At 36.9% G+C, this 19,475-nt stretch overlaps 1 protein-coding gene across 1 annotated transcript in view; it reads right to left on the bottom strand.

Moving 5' to 3' along the window:
• Positions 1–19,475, bottom strand: part of LOC129230170 (sodium channel protein 60E-like) — a 205,024-nt gene that overhangs the window by 142,471 nt on the left and 43,078 nt on the right. Inside the window, exons 2-3 of the mRNA XM_054864572.1 lie at positions 7,737–7,864; positions 5,110–5,190 (exon numbers count right to left, since the gene is read on the bottom strand). Of these exons, the coding sequence (XP_054720547.1) occupies positions 5,110–5,190; positions 7,737–7,864 (209 nt within the window). The remainder of the gene's footprint in view (positions 1–5,109; positions 5,191–7,736; positions 7,865–19,475) is intronic.

The following is a 19,475-nucleotide window of genomic DNA, read 5'->3' as shown; positions in this document are numbered from 1 at the left end:
AGTAAATTGCTTGAAAAAGATATGCTCCAAGTTGCATTACTTTATCTCTATCGGTTCCTGACTTATAAGAGTTTGAATGCAAGAAATTGGGAAAAATTGCATCATGGAGAAAAACGCGTTTAAAGTTTTAAAGTTATGTACACATTCGTTAGATGCATGCAACAAAAATAACTATAACTTTCGTTCTATTTAAGGTAGAAACAAGATTCAAACGTCCTCTTAAGCAGAAAGAAACGGAGCAATTTTTCAAATTATAAAAAAAAATTGCAAAATTTGAGGATTTTTGTGTCCCGGACCCCCTTAAATAAAAAAAGCGGTTTTTTGAGTGATCTTTGTTTTTATTAGGAAATGAGCGGGGAGGTTAAAATAAATAGAGATGTAAAAGAAAATTTAGAGATTGATCGTAAAGGTAGATAGCCGCCGAAGGCGGCAATCTTGGCGTAAAAATGTGAATGGCACAAAAAAAGATAGAGATGGAATGATTAATACTGCTGCCAAATTTGTTTAAACAGCCGCCGAAGGCGGCAAACTTGAAGTAAAAAGGTAAATGACAAGTTAGCCAAACAGCCGCCTTTGGTGGCTGCTTGCATAGAAAGGTGAATGGCGTAAGAAGGCGGCTAGTATAGTAATATTTCTGCTGCCACTAAGTTCTATTTGCTTGAACTCTTCAATATCGGGATGAACAGATGAATGAACACTTGAACGAACAAAAGAAACCTTCATTCAATTAACTCCCTCTCGACGAACACAAGTCGGCATATAGATTGTATGAAGACCTTGATAGTATCGAACTTGAAATGTTGATACTGGAGCAGCTCGAAGATCTTGATGATATGAAGTATGCACATACACTCTACGGTTTAAAGAGCAATATTTACATTAGATCTTGGTACGGTAAGTTCACTTTGATTTAAACCCCACACCGAGCTAATAGGGTTATGGACCCAGTACAAAGAGGGTCTAAGTATAAAGCCTCTTTCGTTTATATACCGGATTACATTTACGAGCTCTGGTGGGACGGTTATCTCGGAGGCAGCGAAGACCCGAATCAGGATACATGGATAGTGGCTTATCCGGCCCAAATCAAGTACGCATTATTAGCCAAAGGAAGAGGTGCTGCCGTTCCCGTCCCAATAGCATTGACTGGATGCTGACGATTTGAGTACCGGAAGCAGCAAAAAATGTAGACATCAATGAAAACCCAAAAATCCTACATTTCCGAAATTTTTTTACCTTTTCTAAATCCTATTACAATAAATAAAAGGAGTACCATTATCCTACGGATTCCGTAAGATCCAAAAGAGCCACTGAAAATGCAACATATTTCTTCCAACGCTCGACGGCTATATCGGCAGTTGCTTTTCCAACGCCTATAGTGCATGCCAGTCAACCACAGTTCAAATACTATAGTTCATCATTGGCCAGTTATGGGCAACCATTCACATTTTAATGCATCCGTTACATAAAGATTGGTCTAATTTAGAGTTGCTGACCCAAACTCTAGCTCCATCTCCGGTTTGGAGGTTTTCCTATCATTTAGCTTTATAATATGTTTGTGAGGACAGAATCCGACCTCCTCTCCTCTTTCGTCACTTTATATAAATATTGTTTAGAAATGTCATCTCCGGTTACAGACCACCTAGAACGGTTCCTGAAAAATCCTGCTACCGATACCAGAGGAAAAAAAGACAATTGTTAATGGACCCGTGCTCTTCAATACTTCAAAAGCCGCAAGGGCCAGAGGCCTTCCGAAGAGACTCCTCAGACGTTGGCTATGTTATTCAAGTATCAGGCGCGATATCAAAGAATTGCTCTTCTTAGGACACGGCCCAGAACAAGAAAGTTTACTCAGTGTATTTAACAGCTCCGACAGGGGGTGGGTAAAGATATTTTCTGCTATTTACGACTCCTTTGTGTATGCTCTATTTGACAAATTGGTGATGCAGTTTCTCACAGCCAAAAGTGTCATGGACGCGTTCATTTTCTGGTAAACTCGTCGTAAAAGGTTCGAGCAATTTTTGCGAGACGCCATGACCAAAGATGGCAGAGTCAATCTATGGAGGATCAAAGTTGTGCGAGGTGAACTACCATTAGTGTCAATATCATATCTATGCAATGAAGAATGTCCTACCAAGATTACGCAAACCTTAAGAGATGAGTTGTGCGGAGTGAAGGTTGAAACCATCACCCATCCATATATCCTGCATCCGATCGAGCTGATAGATTTCAATACATCATCGAAGGACTCCGTTCTACGTATAATCTCACTTATATTACGCCTCTCTTACGGAAACACAGATAAGCATATGACTGACGGCATCCGCTATGCCTCGAGACCCATTGCTCTTTCATTGGAAATTCAACGAAAACAGGAAACCTGGTTCCAACAATTCGGATCGTAGAAAAAGACCCTGTTTGCTCGAACATACTTAAGTTCGTCAGGTTACATAGTCACGTGAATAACTTCATGATCGACGAGGACGGCACTGAGATAATTAGTAATATTCACAACTGTTGATAGAAAAATTATTATCGTGTTATACATCCTCATTGATGTATAACACGATACACCATAGTACCCAATAGCAATATAGTACTCTATACCCAAGCAATAGGTGAGACTAACAAGCTTTAAACTCGTTGATTAGACCCAGATGACTTCACAGTCAACTTCCTACACCTGTTAGGCTATAGCGTGTTAGTCTCTCCGTTGGATGCCCAATTTGTTACAATACCATGCCCTCTACAGGTCTGGATATTTACTAAAGACTGCCACATGTATGGCTCCATATCTGAAACCCCGGTTGTTGTAAATCCTCTTACAAACTGTTCAACGTCCGCGTATTTCTATAGCCTCCATCACTGATCCGGCAATGAAGATTATCTCCAAAGCTCTGGTGGAGTTCCATGAAAGATTCCCACAACCCAGCATTATGGTAACTGAGCAAAACGATTTCGAGCAGGCATGCAAGTTTTTAGCCTGGCAATAGATGGTGAAGAATTGGGAAGAGGGCAGTTCAGTCACAACCCACTACCAGCTGTATAGACAAACACATAAAACTACGCAATTGGTCCAACATTTAGTCGGGTACACGCCTCAAAAGCTTACAAAATGTATTGAAATCGCTCCCTGAGTACCATATATAGAAATTAAAACTGAGAAAATAAGTCAAGTTATGCTATATTTTTGCGAGCTTTAGGATGACTGGCAGCAATTACCGCCCACGGGAAGTGTGTGACAGTATTGAATATGAACTTTTGGCAATATTCTGTAAAACAATAATATAAATTAACACTCAGAAAATTTCAAATAAAACAATCAGAACGTTTTTTACCTTGTTTTCCTCTTTGAACGGGAAAATATTTCAGAAAAAAAATTAAAGCTGAGGGGGAACAATCCAATCACGATATAATTAACCATATAATTACAGCTTACAGCACAACAACCTGTTTCCCTACGAATCAACGAGGTTGGTTAGCGCCAGGTTTAAGATCGACGCAGAGAAGAGAGGTACAGTGAAGTAGACATACAACCAGTATGCTGCGACAGTTTGTGGAATCGGTCTGAGTGGTTTTCCTCGGTGTTACTGTTGGTACTAAAGTAATACTATGCTTTTGTATGAATTTGGAAAATAACTTATCAGTTATTGTAAATAATTTAATTATGAATTGCAAAAAGGGGTGATATACACCGACTTAAAGAGTTCAGTTGATGCTATCACTCACTGAAGCAACAATAGCCATCCTTTGATTACTCAATCATAGTTATTTGTACAACAGACTTTTACAATAGCTCGTCTTCGCATTGGTCACACAAGATTTACTCACCAACATCTCTTTCAGCTCGAACCTGCACCAATGCCAATTAAATAGTGTTGCAAATCCTCTCTGACTTTATCATATGAGGCTATATGAGTTAAACTTTGATGTATCTTTAAGGGTTATTTTTATGATTCTAAAAATTTCGAAAAAAAAAAAAAAAGCAATTTTTAAGTACAGAAATAAGTTTGGTTACCTACGCTAACTGAGCAGTATTAGTTTGTATTTGTTTCAGAATTCATCTCGGCTATGTACCTGTGCCCTATTTGGGCAAATTCATTTCCATCCAACTAATTCAGTTGAACTTATTTATTCATGAATTTGAGAAACTGCAAATACGCTCTGAACTTGGGACACTGTTCCAAGTGAGGATACTAAGGTATAAAAAGTGTCTATAAGAAATATTGAGGGATATTCCTAATAGACACTTTGTTATGCGTCTTAAGGAATATGAGTGCATTATTGTATTAACAAAAACGTATACATAGTTTTTTTTTTTATAAATTGAGGGCTATTTTGATGACAATAAATGTGTTACACCACAACAGGAGAGAACAGTTGTCAGTTAAAAAAAAATTAATCTATTGACCAGCAAAAGAAGTTTTGCCAAAATATTACATACATTAATCCTACTAATGAAAATGAGTCTAAAAGTATAGATGAGGCCAATTTATTTGTAGTGAACTTCACGTATTATGAAGGAATTAAAATGTATGTGAAAAGATGTGAAATAAGAAACATGTGGAGCTAAAAATAAGCAGTGTTAATAACTATTTGGGTTCACCAATTGCTTTTATGTTTCGAAATTTAGAGGTGAAAGCAAAAATATTACATTCAAAAGAATTAAGAAGGCATTCAATATTTTCAGGGGCAAGTGTACATTCTGAAATCAATGAAAGTTTATAAGATTACATTATTTCTATCTAATGATAATTTTTCTTTATTTGATAGCAAAATAAACTTCTTTAAAATGATAGTGTCCGAAGCTATTATCTATTGCTGAATACATGAAAGAAAGATCAAAATAATAAGTGTCCCAAGTTAGCGAGGGGGGACCCTAACTTGGAAAAAGAACTTTTTTTGTTTTATTTCTAAAGGGACATATCTACACATCTATACCTTGTCTTGGAGTGAAGTACTAAGGCACATCCTAAAAATAGAATATTTTGTTCGAATGGAAAACATATGATTAATATGTTACTAAAGATAAAAGTTCAAAACTATGGGCACTTGACTGTAAATCAATCTATACTGACATTACTTTAGAAAGCTAAAAAATAAAAGACTTACTCTGTTTCTTCAATTGGCTGAGACAGGGCAAGGAATATGCAGTTTAACAGTATAGTTGTCATCACAAACAGCTCAAAGTATCTGTTAAAAGTTAGAGAATTAATCCTTAAACTATATATTCGAGATTTTATTCAACAGTGAAAAAGAGATGGTGTTTTATAACACCAATGGCGTTATTATAGCGGTCAGAAAAGAATACCTTTAGTCTAATTTTTAAGAGATTAAAAATGGATGCCAGTCGTTTATAAGGGAAAACCTTAAATGGTATTTGTTGAAATGAATTCAAAATGTAAACAGTTTACCGCACCACGGTTAGGAAGGGGAAAACGCATCAGCTACTTATGTAAAACCAAAATTAATGACTCTTTCTGGCCGCAAAACTCTCACAAATAGCTTACATAACTGGTGCACAGTAGTCATCTAGGACATTCAGAACAGGTTTTAAAGGAAGTGCTAAAAATTTTGAATTAAAGGAAAGGGGTACAATAGGCCACAGTGAGACAGCCGTAGTAAGGACAGGGTAAGAATGTCTCACCGTGCCCCCCACCTTAACAACAATTTGATTTGAACTTTGATTTATGTTGGTTTCATTGGGTTTTGTGACGCAAGAGCCTAAGTAGGCTACACTGCACCAGACAACAGTTCGAAATCAAGTTCGACAAAGGAGCCAAAAAAAGATAAAAACATTCAAGGAGCAAAGAACACAAAACATCTAAAATTTTGAGGGAACATAATTGCCGAAAAAAAAGCACACAAACGAAGTTTTAAATTTTGAATAACCAGCCAAAACAATTAACAGAAAAACAATTTTGAGCAACATGAAAACATTTATAAACTCACTAACACGAGATGCCAACAAGAACGAAAGCTAAATAAAAGACAAAAATCTGATCTCCTGAAGGAACTTTTATTTTATGATTTACTATAGTTTTTCAGGTATTTTACCTCATCAAAAAGGCGAAATAGATGACGGAAGTATAGATATTTCTAGCTGGTTCCAAGAGAAAATGATAACCATGGTAAAGAATTAGTCCATGAGCAATGTGGTCATCTGTAACTGACCATCTAATTACAAGTGACACCACAGATAAAGTAGATCATAATAATTTGTCAATTAAGATAAAACTGATACAGACAAGTTCTCATTCTCTGTTGTAGTATTGAATGTTTTCTTAGAATTTCAGACGATACTAAAAAGTCGAAGAGAGAAAAGGTAGAAAAATGAAGCACGGGATTTAAAGAGTTGTTTGCTTGCATTTCATAGGAACTGATACCCTTGGAAACAATTTCAAAAGAAAAAATAGAAACTAGAAAACTGCAAAATTGTCAAAAATATAGAAAAGCAACTCTAGGCCAAGATGACATAACTAATTGGTACGAATAAACTACACAGTTTCTTCGTCCAAACATAATTCTCCAGACCACGTTGAGAAGTATGAAAATTTTCTTCCAAGGTTTGAGGAGCTGAATGTAAGTCGCTTGAAGGAGACTTCATTTTCGCAGAATTTCAGTTTGGCGACAAACAGAAATACTCTTATGTAGGGAAAGGCAGCTGATAACGATAGAGACGTGGAAATAAGTTTATTGCGCAAGAGTAAAAACTTGTGAAGCGTTTTTATTTATCTATATCGCTCATTTGGAAAAGGAGTGCCACAATACGAAATTTTTAATTTTTTTTCCTCTTAAAGGGCTTCACATGACGCTATCTTTTTTGGAAAATAATTACAGATTTTATGTTTTAAAATTAACCACTGGAGAGCACAGCAAAATTATTTTCTTACAGCAAATTTCCTGAAGAGTTAAACTTTAAACGCCTCTCCTGTAAATTTGATTTCTTCGTATTGTAGCATTCTTCTTCGAAATGAGCGACATATTCCAAATGTTGCTTCCGTTCCGAATAAAGCTATCCTCAAGCTCTTGTAAAAATAATTAGTACCAAATCCATCTTTTTGTAATTTGAAATTAATAATAGATAAGCGATGAAACTAATTTTTTTTACATATGATTAAACAACAACATGTCTCTTTGTATCTTACGAATTTAAAAACGACTTTTCAAACGTGCAAAACATTGAGAGAGAGGTGTGCTTCGGAACTTTTAACTGGTTTGAATAATTTTGCAAAACTTATTTTTATTAAGGTCTTTTTTTACCTAGGGTGGAAGCGGGATTTTCATATACTTATAATTACAATGAGCCATTACATTTTATTCTATGGTCTACGGAAGGATGAGAGTGATTTTCATTTTGTTCTGATCATAACATATGTTTTAACTTGATTCTTCCTAGCAGACGATTTAAAAACCAAATAGGAAAACATATGATTAATGTGCTACTAAAGGTAAAAGTTCAAAACTGTTCCAAGTATGGGCACGACTGTAAGTCTTACGTTATATTGACTCAATAAAACAAAAACAAACTTTACGGAGCCTATAACATTGTCCAGAACCACAGCAATATGCGCAAGACCTTAAAACATCTACAACCATTCAACAGCACATTAAAAAACATCTTGCAAGAGAACTAAAGCGTTTATTAAGTTCAGTCATCCAGTCCGTACCACAATGAGATATGCCATATCACAGGCATTCAAATGCCGTGAAATATTAGTTTAACATTAAACGCTAACCTGTGGCAGGATATTCTAATTGCAGATCGTCGGACAGACGACCACGGACTGAAAACGAAGAGAGAATCTTCTGCTGAATATCTGTACAGGTAGTAACTTGATGATCGTTTGGCTATCACACAAAAAGTCTGCAAAGAAATAGACAAATATATTAAAAGAGACATAAATGCTAAGTCGGTAATTTAAAAATCAGGATTCATAATGATTAAATTTTAAATAGTTTCATTTTTCTTTGTGTAAATTAACTGTCAAAGGTACCAGGTTCGTTGATAATTTCTAGATTGCTAATCATCGAACGAAAGCTTCAAATGGCAATCAACAAGCTTCACATTTTGCGGAAGAAAGAGGAATTTGCTTCTCTGCCAACAAAACTTTCTGGGTACATTTTTGCAGGACAGGGTCTTTCCCCTAACCCAAATCTACGCATTGGAAATGAACCAATCTCTATGAAAGATCAAGGAAAATTCCTTGGTCTGGAAATAGATTTAAATTTATACCTCATATACAAGAATAAAAAAAAATATCTTGAAATATAAGTACTGTTCTTTTAAGAGGACTGGCAAATACTTCTTGGGGTGTCGATACCCTGTTAAAAATAATATTCGCCCAAAAATTGACTACGGATGCCAAATTTATGGCTCCGTATTCAACAAGGAATAATACTAGTATACTGGGTATAATTCCTAATTATACATTGAGCAAAAGCACATGTGCTTTCCGAAAAGCCTACATATTTTATACTATGAACCTTCAGTTCACAATAGAAGACAAACTTTCTCTGAATATTTATTTCAAAATAAAATCCCATTCTCTTATCACTCTTTTTACATTTTAATTTTCTTATTCCCTCGAATAAAGATTTTTTCCTCAGCTGTCCGTTGGTTCTTTCGACATTTGTGATGCAAATGTGACAGGTTCTTGCACAGCTACACTTTCCAGATATTAATAACTATAATGCAGAACACAAATATAAGAAACAAATATTAATGCTGCTAATATCGGACAGCATGTCATCTTACCATCAACTTTTATCGGCTCTCCGAGATACCTCCACGAAAAAACACAAGACACTATGACTTACGTGCGGAACTGTGGCAGACCTGATTTGTTTCTGACCTTTACCTGCAATCCTAAATGGAAAGAAATCAAGCAACTCTACCAAAAATGGAAAGAAATCAAGCAACTCTACAAGAACTCTACCCCGGCCAGCGCTCCTTCGACCGTCATGATATAATAGCGAGAGTTTTTCATTTAAAAATGAAAAAAAAATCGTTAAATTGATAACAAAAGACGAGATCTTTGGCACAGTTAAATGTCACATGCTCAATATAGAGTGGCAAAAACGAGGCTTGCCACACTGCCATATGTTATTTTGGTTAGAAAGGAAAATAGAGCCCGATGAAATTGATGACGTGATAGTAGCCGAACTACCCAATAAAGAGGAGGATCCAACGCTGTTTGAAATAGTCACAAAAAATACAATACATGGGCCATGCGGGAAAGAAAACTTCAAGCCACCGTGTATGAAAAACGGCATATGCCCCAAAAAAGATCCGCGGCGATTCGTTAATGAAACTGAAACCAATGAGGATGGACATCCCGTTTATCGACGCACAGATATTAATAACGGTGGACAAGTTGCGACACTGAATATTCGAGGAAGGGCAGTTACAATAGACGGGTAGTTCCTTATTCTCCGATATTATGTAGATCTTTCAAGGCCCATATAAACGTTGAATATTGTCATTCCAAGCCATTAAATATATATGCAAATATATTAATAAGGGCTCTGATCAAGCAACTTTCAGTGTTAGAATTTTCATGATGAGGTCGAGAATTATGTGAACGCCCGGTATATCAGCACATCTGAGGCCGTATGGAGATAATTAGAATTTCCTACATACGACAGAAATCCTACTACCGTACATTTATCTGTTCACTTAGAAAATGGTCAGCGTGTCTACTTTTCAGTTGAAAATATACAACGAATAGTCAATAAATAACCCGCCAAAAACTACATTAACAGCATTTTTTTATCTGTGTAATAATGATGAATTCGCTAAAACTTAACTATATCATAAAGTGCCACCCTGTTACACATGGTAAAACAACAAATTTTCGAGAAGAAAGTGGGGACAAGATGTTGAGGGGCACCCTGGTATAAAACGAGATTCAGCTTTGGGAAGAGTATATGGTATTCATCCTTCTCAGTCAGAGTGTTTTTACCTGAGACTACTGCTGCAGCATCACGGCGGTCCAACTTCCTACCAGGATTTGAAAACTAAATAAATGGAATACTAAAAGAAACTTACCAAGCCGCATGTCAAGACCGAGGTTTATTGGAAAACGATGAACAATGGGAAATCACTTTAAGAGAAGCATCAATATCCCAATCTTATGTTTCACATAACAGCTGGGCGCTTCGAACTGGGAAGAACTATTTTTTATGCTGCAGAAATGGTCAGTGCTTTGAAGTTCTTGCACAAAAGAGGGATAATATATAGAGATTTAAAAGTAAGTAATGTCATGCTTGATGAAGAGGGACATGTTAGAGTGATCGACTTTGGGTTTTCTTGCATTGCCGAAAACTCAAAAGAATTTTAGATAAAAGATAATTCAATAAACGCCAAATTTAGCTAGATTACGACAAATTAATCACAAAAATAATTAGTATTTACAGAATTTGTAACAGTATACAGTGAAGCACCGTTTATACGTTTTTGAAGGGACTGTATGAAAAAAGGGTACAAACGAAAAAACGTATAATAGGTATAGGTTAATGCAGGGCTCTCCAACCTACGGCCCGCGAACAGATTTTGTCCGGCCCGCGGGGAGCTTACAAACTTTTTTCGGAACAGAGACAGTCTCGTTGGAAATATACTTGAGACATTATTTTTAATTACAATCAATTATTTAAAATCTTTTTACCGTTAATTTTAACCGTTTTTTAATCCTTTTGTACTGTTAACTACGAGGGCAGTACCCATCTCTCTTTTTGCTCTTTTTGAGAACAGATTTCTTTTTTCCGCGCCACATTCTTCCGTTAGTCCCCTGGCATGAGGCCTCTTCTGGCCCCAGGGAAAACATGCGCTCACTCCTGTCTTCATCTGTGTTTAATTAGTGGTCAGCTCAGCCTGAGAGGGAAGCTGACACCAGATTTAAATGTTCATTGCCAAACTTTAATTCTAGTTTCTGAAAGTTTCGCTAGCTTTAGCGAAAAAAACCTTGATAACAGAAATCGAAAGTCTCCCACAAATAGCTTCGAAGACTTAGACCGTGTATCAGAAGAAATTCAACTCTTTCAAAACCTTTTTAAGTGTGATATTTACAAGGTGTACATTACAAGTTCAGAAGGCACCTTGCCTTCTGAAATGTAACTGGAAGTCGTTGAGTTAATAACTAATGACTTACTCTAGACAGCTTTCCAGGAATGCCACAAGGAAGGTAACCTACTTCCATTTTACAGTTCTCTATCAGAAAAAGACTTTGAAAACTTAAAAAATCACGCTAGAGCTATGTTTTCTCTTTTTGCATCCACTTACAAATGTGAACAGACGTTTTCAAAATTAAAGTGCATCAGACGAACGTTTAAAACCCTTAATGATCGGAACTACGAAGTTTGTCTCTAAATGGACTGAAATTTTATCAAACAAATGTAATCTTCTCATTATTTTTTAAACTTTTTAAATTATTTTAAAAGTTTTACACAGAGAGAGAGAGAGATAAAATGCAATATACAAAATAATCTACACTAAATTACGAACAAAATGATCCTAAGCATTATTTTGTTACGTGAACGGTTCCAGAGTTACGGCGGGTGTAAAAGTAGAAAATTTTCGCATTTTTAAGATTTTTTAAGCAAAATGAAATTACAACTACTACGTTAACAGAAATAACTAAACAATTTTAATAAAAAGTGATATTGTACACTCGTATTGTAGTCTAAAAGAAGCTAAGAGGCACCACATGGGGTTATAGTCTTAGATCCCACTAGGTTTGACCTACCCTTATCGAATTTCCTAAAATTGTTGCCTTATATGAAGAGTAAAAGTTGTAAATAAAACGTGAAAGTAAGAATTTCTACCTCTTTCACGGGAACTAATCATGATTGCCAGGGATTGAAAGGTGCCTGAAAATGAGTAATTTACCCTCATCGAGTTTCAGAAAATCGCTACCATGAATGAAGAGCAAAAGATGGAAATAAAACGCTAAACTAAGGTTGTCTACGTTTTTCGGTTCCCTAATCAAGATTGTCAGGGGATAAAAGGTTTCCAATAAGGTAGATAATTTACCCCTCATCGAGTTTCCAGAATTTGTTATTATAAATGAAGAGTAAAAGCTATAAATAAAACGCTAAAGTAAGTTTGCCTACCTTTTTCCGGTCCCTAAGCAGGGCTGCCAGAGACTAAAAAGTGCCCAAAAATGAGTAATTTACCTTCATCGAGTTCCCAAAAATTTTTGTCATAAATGAAGAATAAAAGCTGTAAAGAAAGCGGGAAAGTAAGGTAGCGGGTGTGAACTAATTAGGGTTGCCAGAATCTAAGAGGTGCCCAAAAATGTGAAATTTACCCTCATTGCGTTTCCACATGAAATATATAAAACAAATGTAAGTAAAAATATTACAAAACCGATGATATAGGGTTGAGTAAGCAAAAGTACTCCAATCATAGGCTTGTTGATATTCAAAGTTTCAATATTGAAACTTCGACTCAATCAAACAATTAACTAAATCGGAAAAACCCATCGTTAAAAATTATCCTGTGGTAATAATTGAACTTTGCGACAGGGAGTTAAAAAACAAAATAAGATTAGAATGTTTGGTAACCAACACAATTTCCTCATGTCCTGTGAAGGGTCCTAGTTTGCGCTCGCTCGAAAAAATGCAGTGCTTGGGACTAAAGCCGGCCGATATTGTAGATAACGTCTTCGATTTACGACATTTGGGGGTATTAATTGGGGCGGACAAATTTTGGGATGTAGTGTTGACAGCGAGAAAACGCATAAATAGAGATCTTCAGGCCGTTAACTCTATATTTGGGTGGTTTTTAGTGGGTTCAGACAGAAATACGTTTAAGCAAGCCATTTTTTCGAAGCATTCAAATGTATCGGTAGGAAATGCAATTGTTTTAAATGATTTAAGAATATTTTGGGAATTGGATTCTATGGGGTTAATTGAAGAATCTAGTAAATATTCCAAAAAAGATGAAGATTTAATTCATCACTTCGAAACAGATTTGCGATTTGTAGACGGGAGATACGAATGTAAATTACTTTGGAAAACCACAACTGACGGTCTCGAAAATAATTTTGAGGTAACTAAAAGACGCTTTGAAACTTTAAAACAAAAACTGGATAAAACTCCAGAAATATTAGCGAAGTATAAGGAAATAATAGAACAGCAGTTAAACGAAAATATAATTGAGAAATGCGCTAATGAAATCAAAGATAAAGATTATTATATGCCCCACACAGCAGTCATTCGTAATAGCGAAACGACGAATGTTCGTATTGTATTTGATGCATCTTCTAAATCTGAAAATTGTAAATCCTTAAATGAGTGTTTAGAAATTGGTCCTAACTTGAATCCGTCTGTTCTTGATATTATTCTTAGGTTTCGGGAGCATGAAATAGCATTTAGTGGAGACCTAGAAAAGGCGTTTTTGATGATTAGGATAGCTAAACAAGATCGGGATTTTTTGAGATTTCTCTGGTTTGGGGAATCAAACGAACAGTTCAAAATTTTGCGTATGTGCCGCACGCCGTTCGGTACCAGTATTAGCCCATTTATACTAGCCGCTACTATTAAATATCATATTAAAAAATATAAAATTAAAAACCCTGATGTATTTGAAATGCTTAATTCATCAATTTATGTAGATGATTTGTTTTATGGTGCTAAAACGGTGGAAGATGCATACAAATTGTCTGTAGATGCAGTAAATATTTTCCGTGACGCGGGAATGAATTTGAGAAAATTGAAATCGAATTCAAATGAACTTAATGCATTGGGGCTCAGGTATAATATTAAACAGGACTAAAATTTGAGTAAGAAATCAAAATTTTTAGGCATGAATTGGAATCCCATTAATGATTCTATCAATTTAGAGCTAACTGCTGTAATTGAATCTGTGAAAAGTAAACTAGACGACACAAAAAGGACAGTTTTAAGAACTGTAGCTAAAATATTCGATCCAGCGGGATTTCTTCAACCTTTTACTGTGCCGGATGAAGATATTATTACAAGATCTTTGGCTGTTAGGTCTAAACTGGGATGAAAGTCTTCCTAGTGCTTTAAAAGGAAGGTGGAATAATTGGTGCTCAGAACTTGAGTTCTTAAAAAATCTGACTTTCCCAAGGAAATTCTTCAGTGAGTCTGATTACACGAAACTGAGCATTCACATTTTTTGCGACGCCTCTCCTAGAGCGTTTGCTTATTTTAGATACACTAATAGTTACGGGGAGATTAAAACTTCCTTCATAATGGCCAAGGGTAGAGTTGCACCTTTGAAAACTTTATCTTTGCCAAGATGTGAGCTAATGGGAGCTCTTATAGGTGCTCGATTAGCGAAATATTTAAAAGGCATTTTTCCGAACTTAACCGAAAATCTGTATTGTTGGAGCGATTCAACAATTGTACTACACTGGCTAAGAAGATCTCCAAATGAGTGGAAGCCCTTTGTTAGCAATCGCGTAGCACAAATTCAGGCAATTTGCAGTCCAAATCAGTTTTTCTACTGCGATTCAAGAAATAATCCAGCAGATATGTTAACAAGAGGAGAACAAGCTGAAACAATGGCTTCTAGTTCACTGTGGCGAAATGGACCTAGTTGGCTTACCGAATCCGAAGAATTATGGCCAAAGAAAATAGCAAAGTTCAACGAGGGAGAAATGTCCATTGAAAGCAGAAAATCGCGAAACGTCCTACAAATTTCCGCTAATAGTGAACCCAAGCAATCTGATAGTTCACTATTTGATTTAGATGAATTCGGCACTTTGGTTGGTTGGTTGGTTTGATTTTTATGGCGCAAGAGCCCTTGAGGGCTATACTGCGCCAAACGATATTTTATTATAAGCTATTTATTTTTCATAAAAGAATAAGGTAAATAAAAGCATATTTTGAAGAAGAAAGCATAAAACTTCAAGTGCTAGTGTTAAAAAGTGTAACCGATAAAAACATTTAAACGATTTGAAGATAAATACAAAAAGGGCAAAACATATCTTGAAAAACAAAGGAAGGACGAAATCACATAATGTCGAGACAAACACTAAATTAAAAAGGAGAATCCAATCTCCTGGAGGAAGGAGTACAAATTGCGATGGGGCGGCTCCCCCAGCAACTCCTTCAAAGATGGGTTAAAATTATTAAAATATTTATAACGAATTAGATTAAAATTTGGGCAGTTGCATAAAATGTGCAACACTGTCTGATTTACATCACATGTAATGCATGTTGGAGCTGGTTCATGACATAAGAGATATTTATGAGTAAATCTGGTATGTCCAATGCGAAGTCGAGTTATTAAGACTTGTTCTTTCCTGGTGATATTTAATGATTTGAAACCTCTAGTGGAGGGCTGGATCGAATGCAATTTATTTTGGATTTGTGAATTCCACGTCCCCTGCCAATACGTGTTGAGGCTTACACCGATGGCGTTTTTGATATCATCGAAAGGGACACTATTATCGACCAGGATACTTGCAGCTCTGGCAGCTGAGTCGGCTGCCTCATTGCCTGCAATGCCCACATGACCAGGAATCCAACAAAAGAGAACACAAAAATTATTTTGCATAAGGTTTTTGTATAAAAGATATGACTGGATGACTATAGGATGGCTGTTATTATTGCAATGAGTGATGGCTTCCACTGAACTCGTTGAGTCAGTGAATATCACCCACTTTCTATGAACAGATTGGGCTATTGATTCTAGAGATGAAAATATAGCTTTTATTTCTGCAGTAAATACCGAGCAAGATGTGTTTAATTTTTCTACCGTAACTTGATCATTAATTATTGTGGAAAAGCCGACGTGTTCGTTTGCTTTTGATCCGTCAGTGAAAATGTGTTTATAACCAGAATACTTGCTTTTGATCTCATAAAAGACTTGTTGATAAACTGTATTAGGGGTAGTTTGTTTTGGGAATTTTGAGAAATCATTGATTATAGAAGGTATGACTTCGCACCATGGTTCAATTAGTTTTATTGTGTTAACGGTTTTGAAATCCGATAGCTGCAGGTCTGAGAGTACCCGACGCATTCGGATCCCAAATGTTGGTGTCATCGAAGGCCGGTGTAGAAATAAAGCAACATTAGATGGATTAAAAATGTGGAGATGTAGTGGGTGATTGGTGCAGGGTTTTGTTTTGAAGTAAAAATTTAAAGAAAGTTTGAGGCGTCTATTGTTTAGAGATTGTTCGTGTGCAACGATATGAAGACTGCTGATAGGCGAGGTTCGAAATGCTCCTGTGCAGATGCGCAGTGCCTGATTATGTATTGGATCCAGACTTTTCAGATAGGTTTTTGCTGCGGAGCCAAAAATTTGACAACCATAATCAAGTTTTGAGCGTATCAGAGCCCTGTATATTCTTAACAGAGACTCTGTATCAGCACCCCAAGAAGTGTTCGTTAAGACTTTAAAGATATTTAATTTTAATGAACATTTCTTTTTTAACTCTTGAATATGCGGTATAAATTTAAGTTTATTATCAAGTGTGAGACCAAGGAATTTTCCTTGGTCTTTAACAGTTATTGGTTGATTGTTAAGGAGAAGACTTGGATCAGGGTGAAGCCCTCTTTTACGGCAGAAGTGGATGCAGAAGGTTTTTTGAGCAGAGAAAGTGAAGCCATTTTCCTCTGCCCATTGTGATACTTTATTTATAGCGATTTGAAGTTGTCTTTCAATGATACTCATGCTCGATGAAGAGAAAGAAATTTGAAAGTCATCAACGAACATGGTACCCTTGACAGCGGGAGGCAGTTGTTCGATTAAGTTGTTGATTGCTATTACAAAAAGAGTTACGCTTAGTACACTTCCCTGGGGAACTCCTTCTTCTTGAATGAAGGTGTCTGACAGAACAGACTTGACACGTACACGAAAAGTTCGATCTCTAAGAAAATTAGAGAGAAAGATGGGTAGATTACCTCGTAACCCATACTCGTGCAGGGTTTTGAGGATGCCATATCTCCAGGTACGGTCATATGCTTTTTCAATGTCAAAAAATACGCTCACAAGATGTTTTCGTTTGAGAAATGCTTCTCTTATTGATGTTTCGAGAAGCAGTAGGTTGTCTATGGTACATCTGCCGCGCCTGAATCCACTTTGATATGAAGATAGCAGATGGCAAGACTCCAAAATGTACATGAGCCTGGCGTTTACCATCCGCTCCATTACTTTGCATAGGCAGCTTGTGAGAGCTATAGGTCTGTAACTCTCGGGTTTATCAGATTGTTTGTTTGGTTTAAGAATAGGAATTACTATTGCTTGGCTCCAGAATTTGGGGAATTTGTGCTCAGAATAAATTCTATTAAATAGTCTCAGAATATTTTCTAATGAAGACCTGCTTAGGTTTTTTAACATACTATTGTGTATTTCGTCAGGGCCAGGTGATGTGTTTTTTGATTTTTGTAAAGCAATATCTAATTCTTGAAATGTAAATTTTGTGTTGTATGGATGAAAAATGTTTGAATTAAAATCTAGAACTCTTTGTTCTTTGCGTGATTTGATAGTTAAAAATTTTTTGCAATAGTTATTTGCACTGGAGACTTCTGCTAAATGAGTCGCCAGGCAGTTAGCCACCTCTTTGTGATCCGACAAAAGTTGACCATTCTTCTCCAGAATGGGAGCACATGACGTATTGTAGTTGCCAGAAATTTTTTTGATTTTACCCCACACTGTCTTAGATGGGGTGGACGTCGAGATTGTGCTGACATAGGCCTGCCACGAGTCCCGCTGGCTTTTTCGTCGAATCCTCCGAGCTTCAGCAAGAGCTCGTTTAAGTGCCACAAGATTTTGTGTGGTCGGATACCGACGAAAAGTGCTCCATGCTTTTCTTTGTGCCTTATGAGCCTCCTGACAATCGAAGTTCCACCAAGGCTTGGGATACTTCATCCTGCTTTTAGTGGTTTTTGGTATAGCAGCGTTAGCTGCGTTTAAGATGATGTCGGTTACTCGCTTTACCGCTACATCGATATCAATATCAGTCACGTCTTCTGATTTAATTTCTGCCAACTGGGTAAATGCTGCCCAATCAGCTCGATCAATGCGAAGTCGAGCTTGCTGATGCTGCTGATGGCCGCAGCGTCCAGTAGAGGTTATCCTGATCGGAAAGTGGCCACTGGAGTAGAGTCCACCCTCCACCTGAAAATCCCAACGTGGCAGAAAAGAAGGTGAGCATATTACGAGATCGATGGCATGGTAAGATTGGGTAGAAAGATGAAAATAAGTGTTTTCACCGTTATTAAGGATGCAAAGATCATTGTCTTCAGTAAAATTTTCTATTGTTAAACCTCTACTGTTGAAGTCTGGACTCCCCCAGAGAGGATTATGGCCATTGAAATCCCCCAAGATGACAAATGGGGGAGGAAGTTGATCAACCAGTGTCTGCAACTCCACGCTTCTTAAGTCATAGGAAGGTGGGATATATACAGAACAAACTGTGAACAGCGAGTGAAGGTGAACGCGCGCAGCTACTGCTTGCAGGGATGTGTTGATATTGAGCTGGCTAGATGCATAATCATTGTTGATTAGCAATGCCACTCCTCCACAACGACGGTCTAATGACAAGCAGTCCTTGCGGTACATGTCAAAACCTTTCAACCTCGGTCTATCAGCAGGGGACAGAAATGTTTCTTGCAGACAAAATATGGCCGGTTGGTAATATTCGACAAGATCCTTGATGTCCATGACATTATGCGAGTAACTCTGACAATTCCAAGAAAGAATGCTCAGGGCCATTGAGAAAAGAGGAAGGAGAAACGGCCGGAAGAAGAGGGAGCAGCTCATGAAGGAGGATGGTCGGTCCATCCCTCATCGTCGGATGGCGGAAGGTCTTCGAATTCGACATCCTCGTCCTCCTCTTGGGGAGGAGGTTGTTGAAGTTTTTCAATTTGGGACTTAGTTAATTTTACTTTCTTGCTAGAAAGTAAAAAATCCTCTTTTTTAAAATTATAAAATTTTGGGGGCCTCTGTTTAGAGACTACCCCAATTTTTGCGCGCGTTTGAATAATTTTCTTTTTTTCCACAGTTTTGTTTTGTTTTTGATCAGTTGGTTTTTTTGAAATTATTGTAGATGGGTAACTTGTACTCGGGATTTGTGTACTTAATATTTTAGTTTCGTTACTATTTTTTTGTGGAGGCTTAGGGGTATTGAGTTGTTTATTTTTTGATTTAGGGGAGTTAGTTGATTTAGTGCTGGTTATTGTATTAATAATTTGAGGATCTGTTTGTGTGCTGGTAGAATTGAATACTTTTCTTACTGCTGCAGCATATGAAAGTCCGGCTGAAGGCGTACGAGACTGAACAATTTTTCTGGCATTTGGATATGATATGTTCTGAGTGGTTTTGATTACTTGTATTTCCTTTTCGGAGAGCCAGTTTGGACATTTTCTAGAGTAGGACGGGTGATCTCCTTTGCAGTTGACACATTTGTATTCCTTTTTGCATTCATTGCTGTCGTGGCCGGGCTCAGCGCACCTGGCACAAGTTTCTGCACCACGGCATGACAGTCTGGAATGCCCAAAGC

Source organism: Uloborus diversus, chromosome 9 (genome assembly GCF_026930045.1).
Source record: "Uloborus diversus isolate 005 chromosome 9, Udiv.v.3.1, whole genome shotgun sequence".
Lineage (NCBI taxonomy): Eukaryota > Metazoa > Arthropoda > Arachnida > Araneae > Uloboridae > Uloborus > Uloborus diversus.
This window is presented reverse-complemented; position numbering and strand designations above follow the sequence as displayed.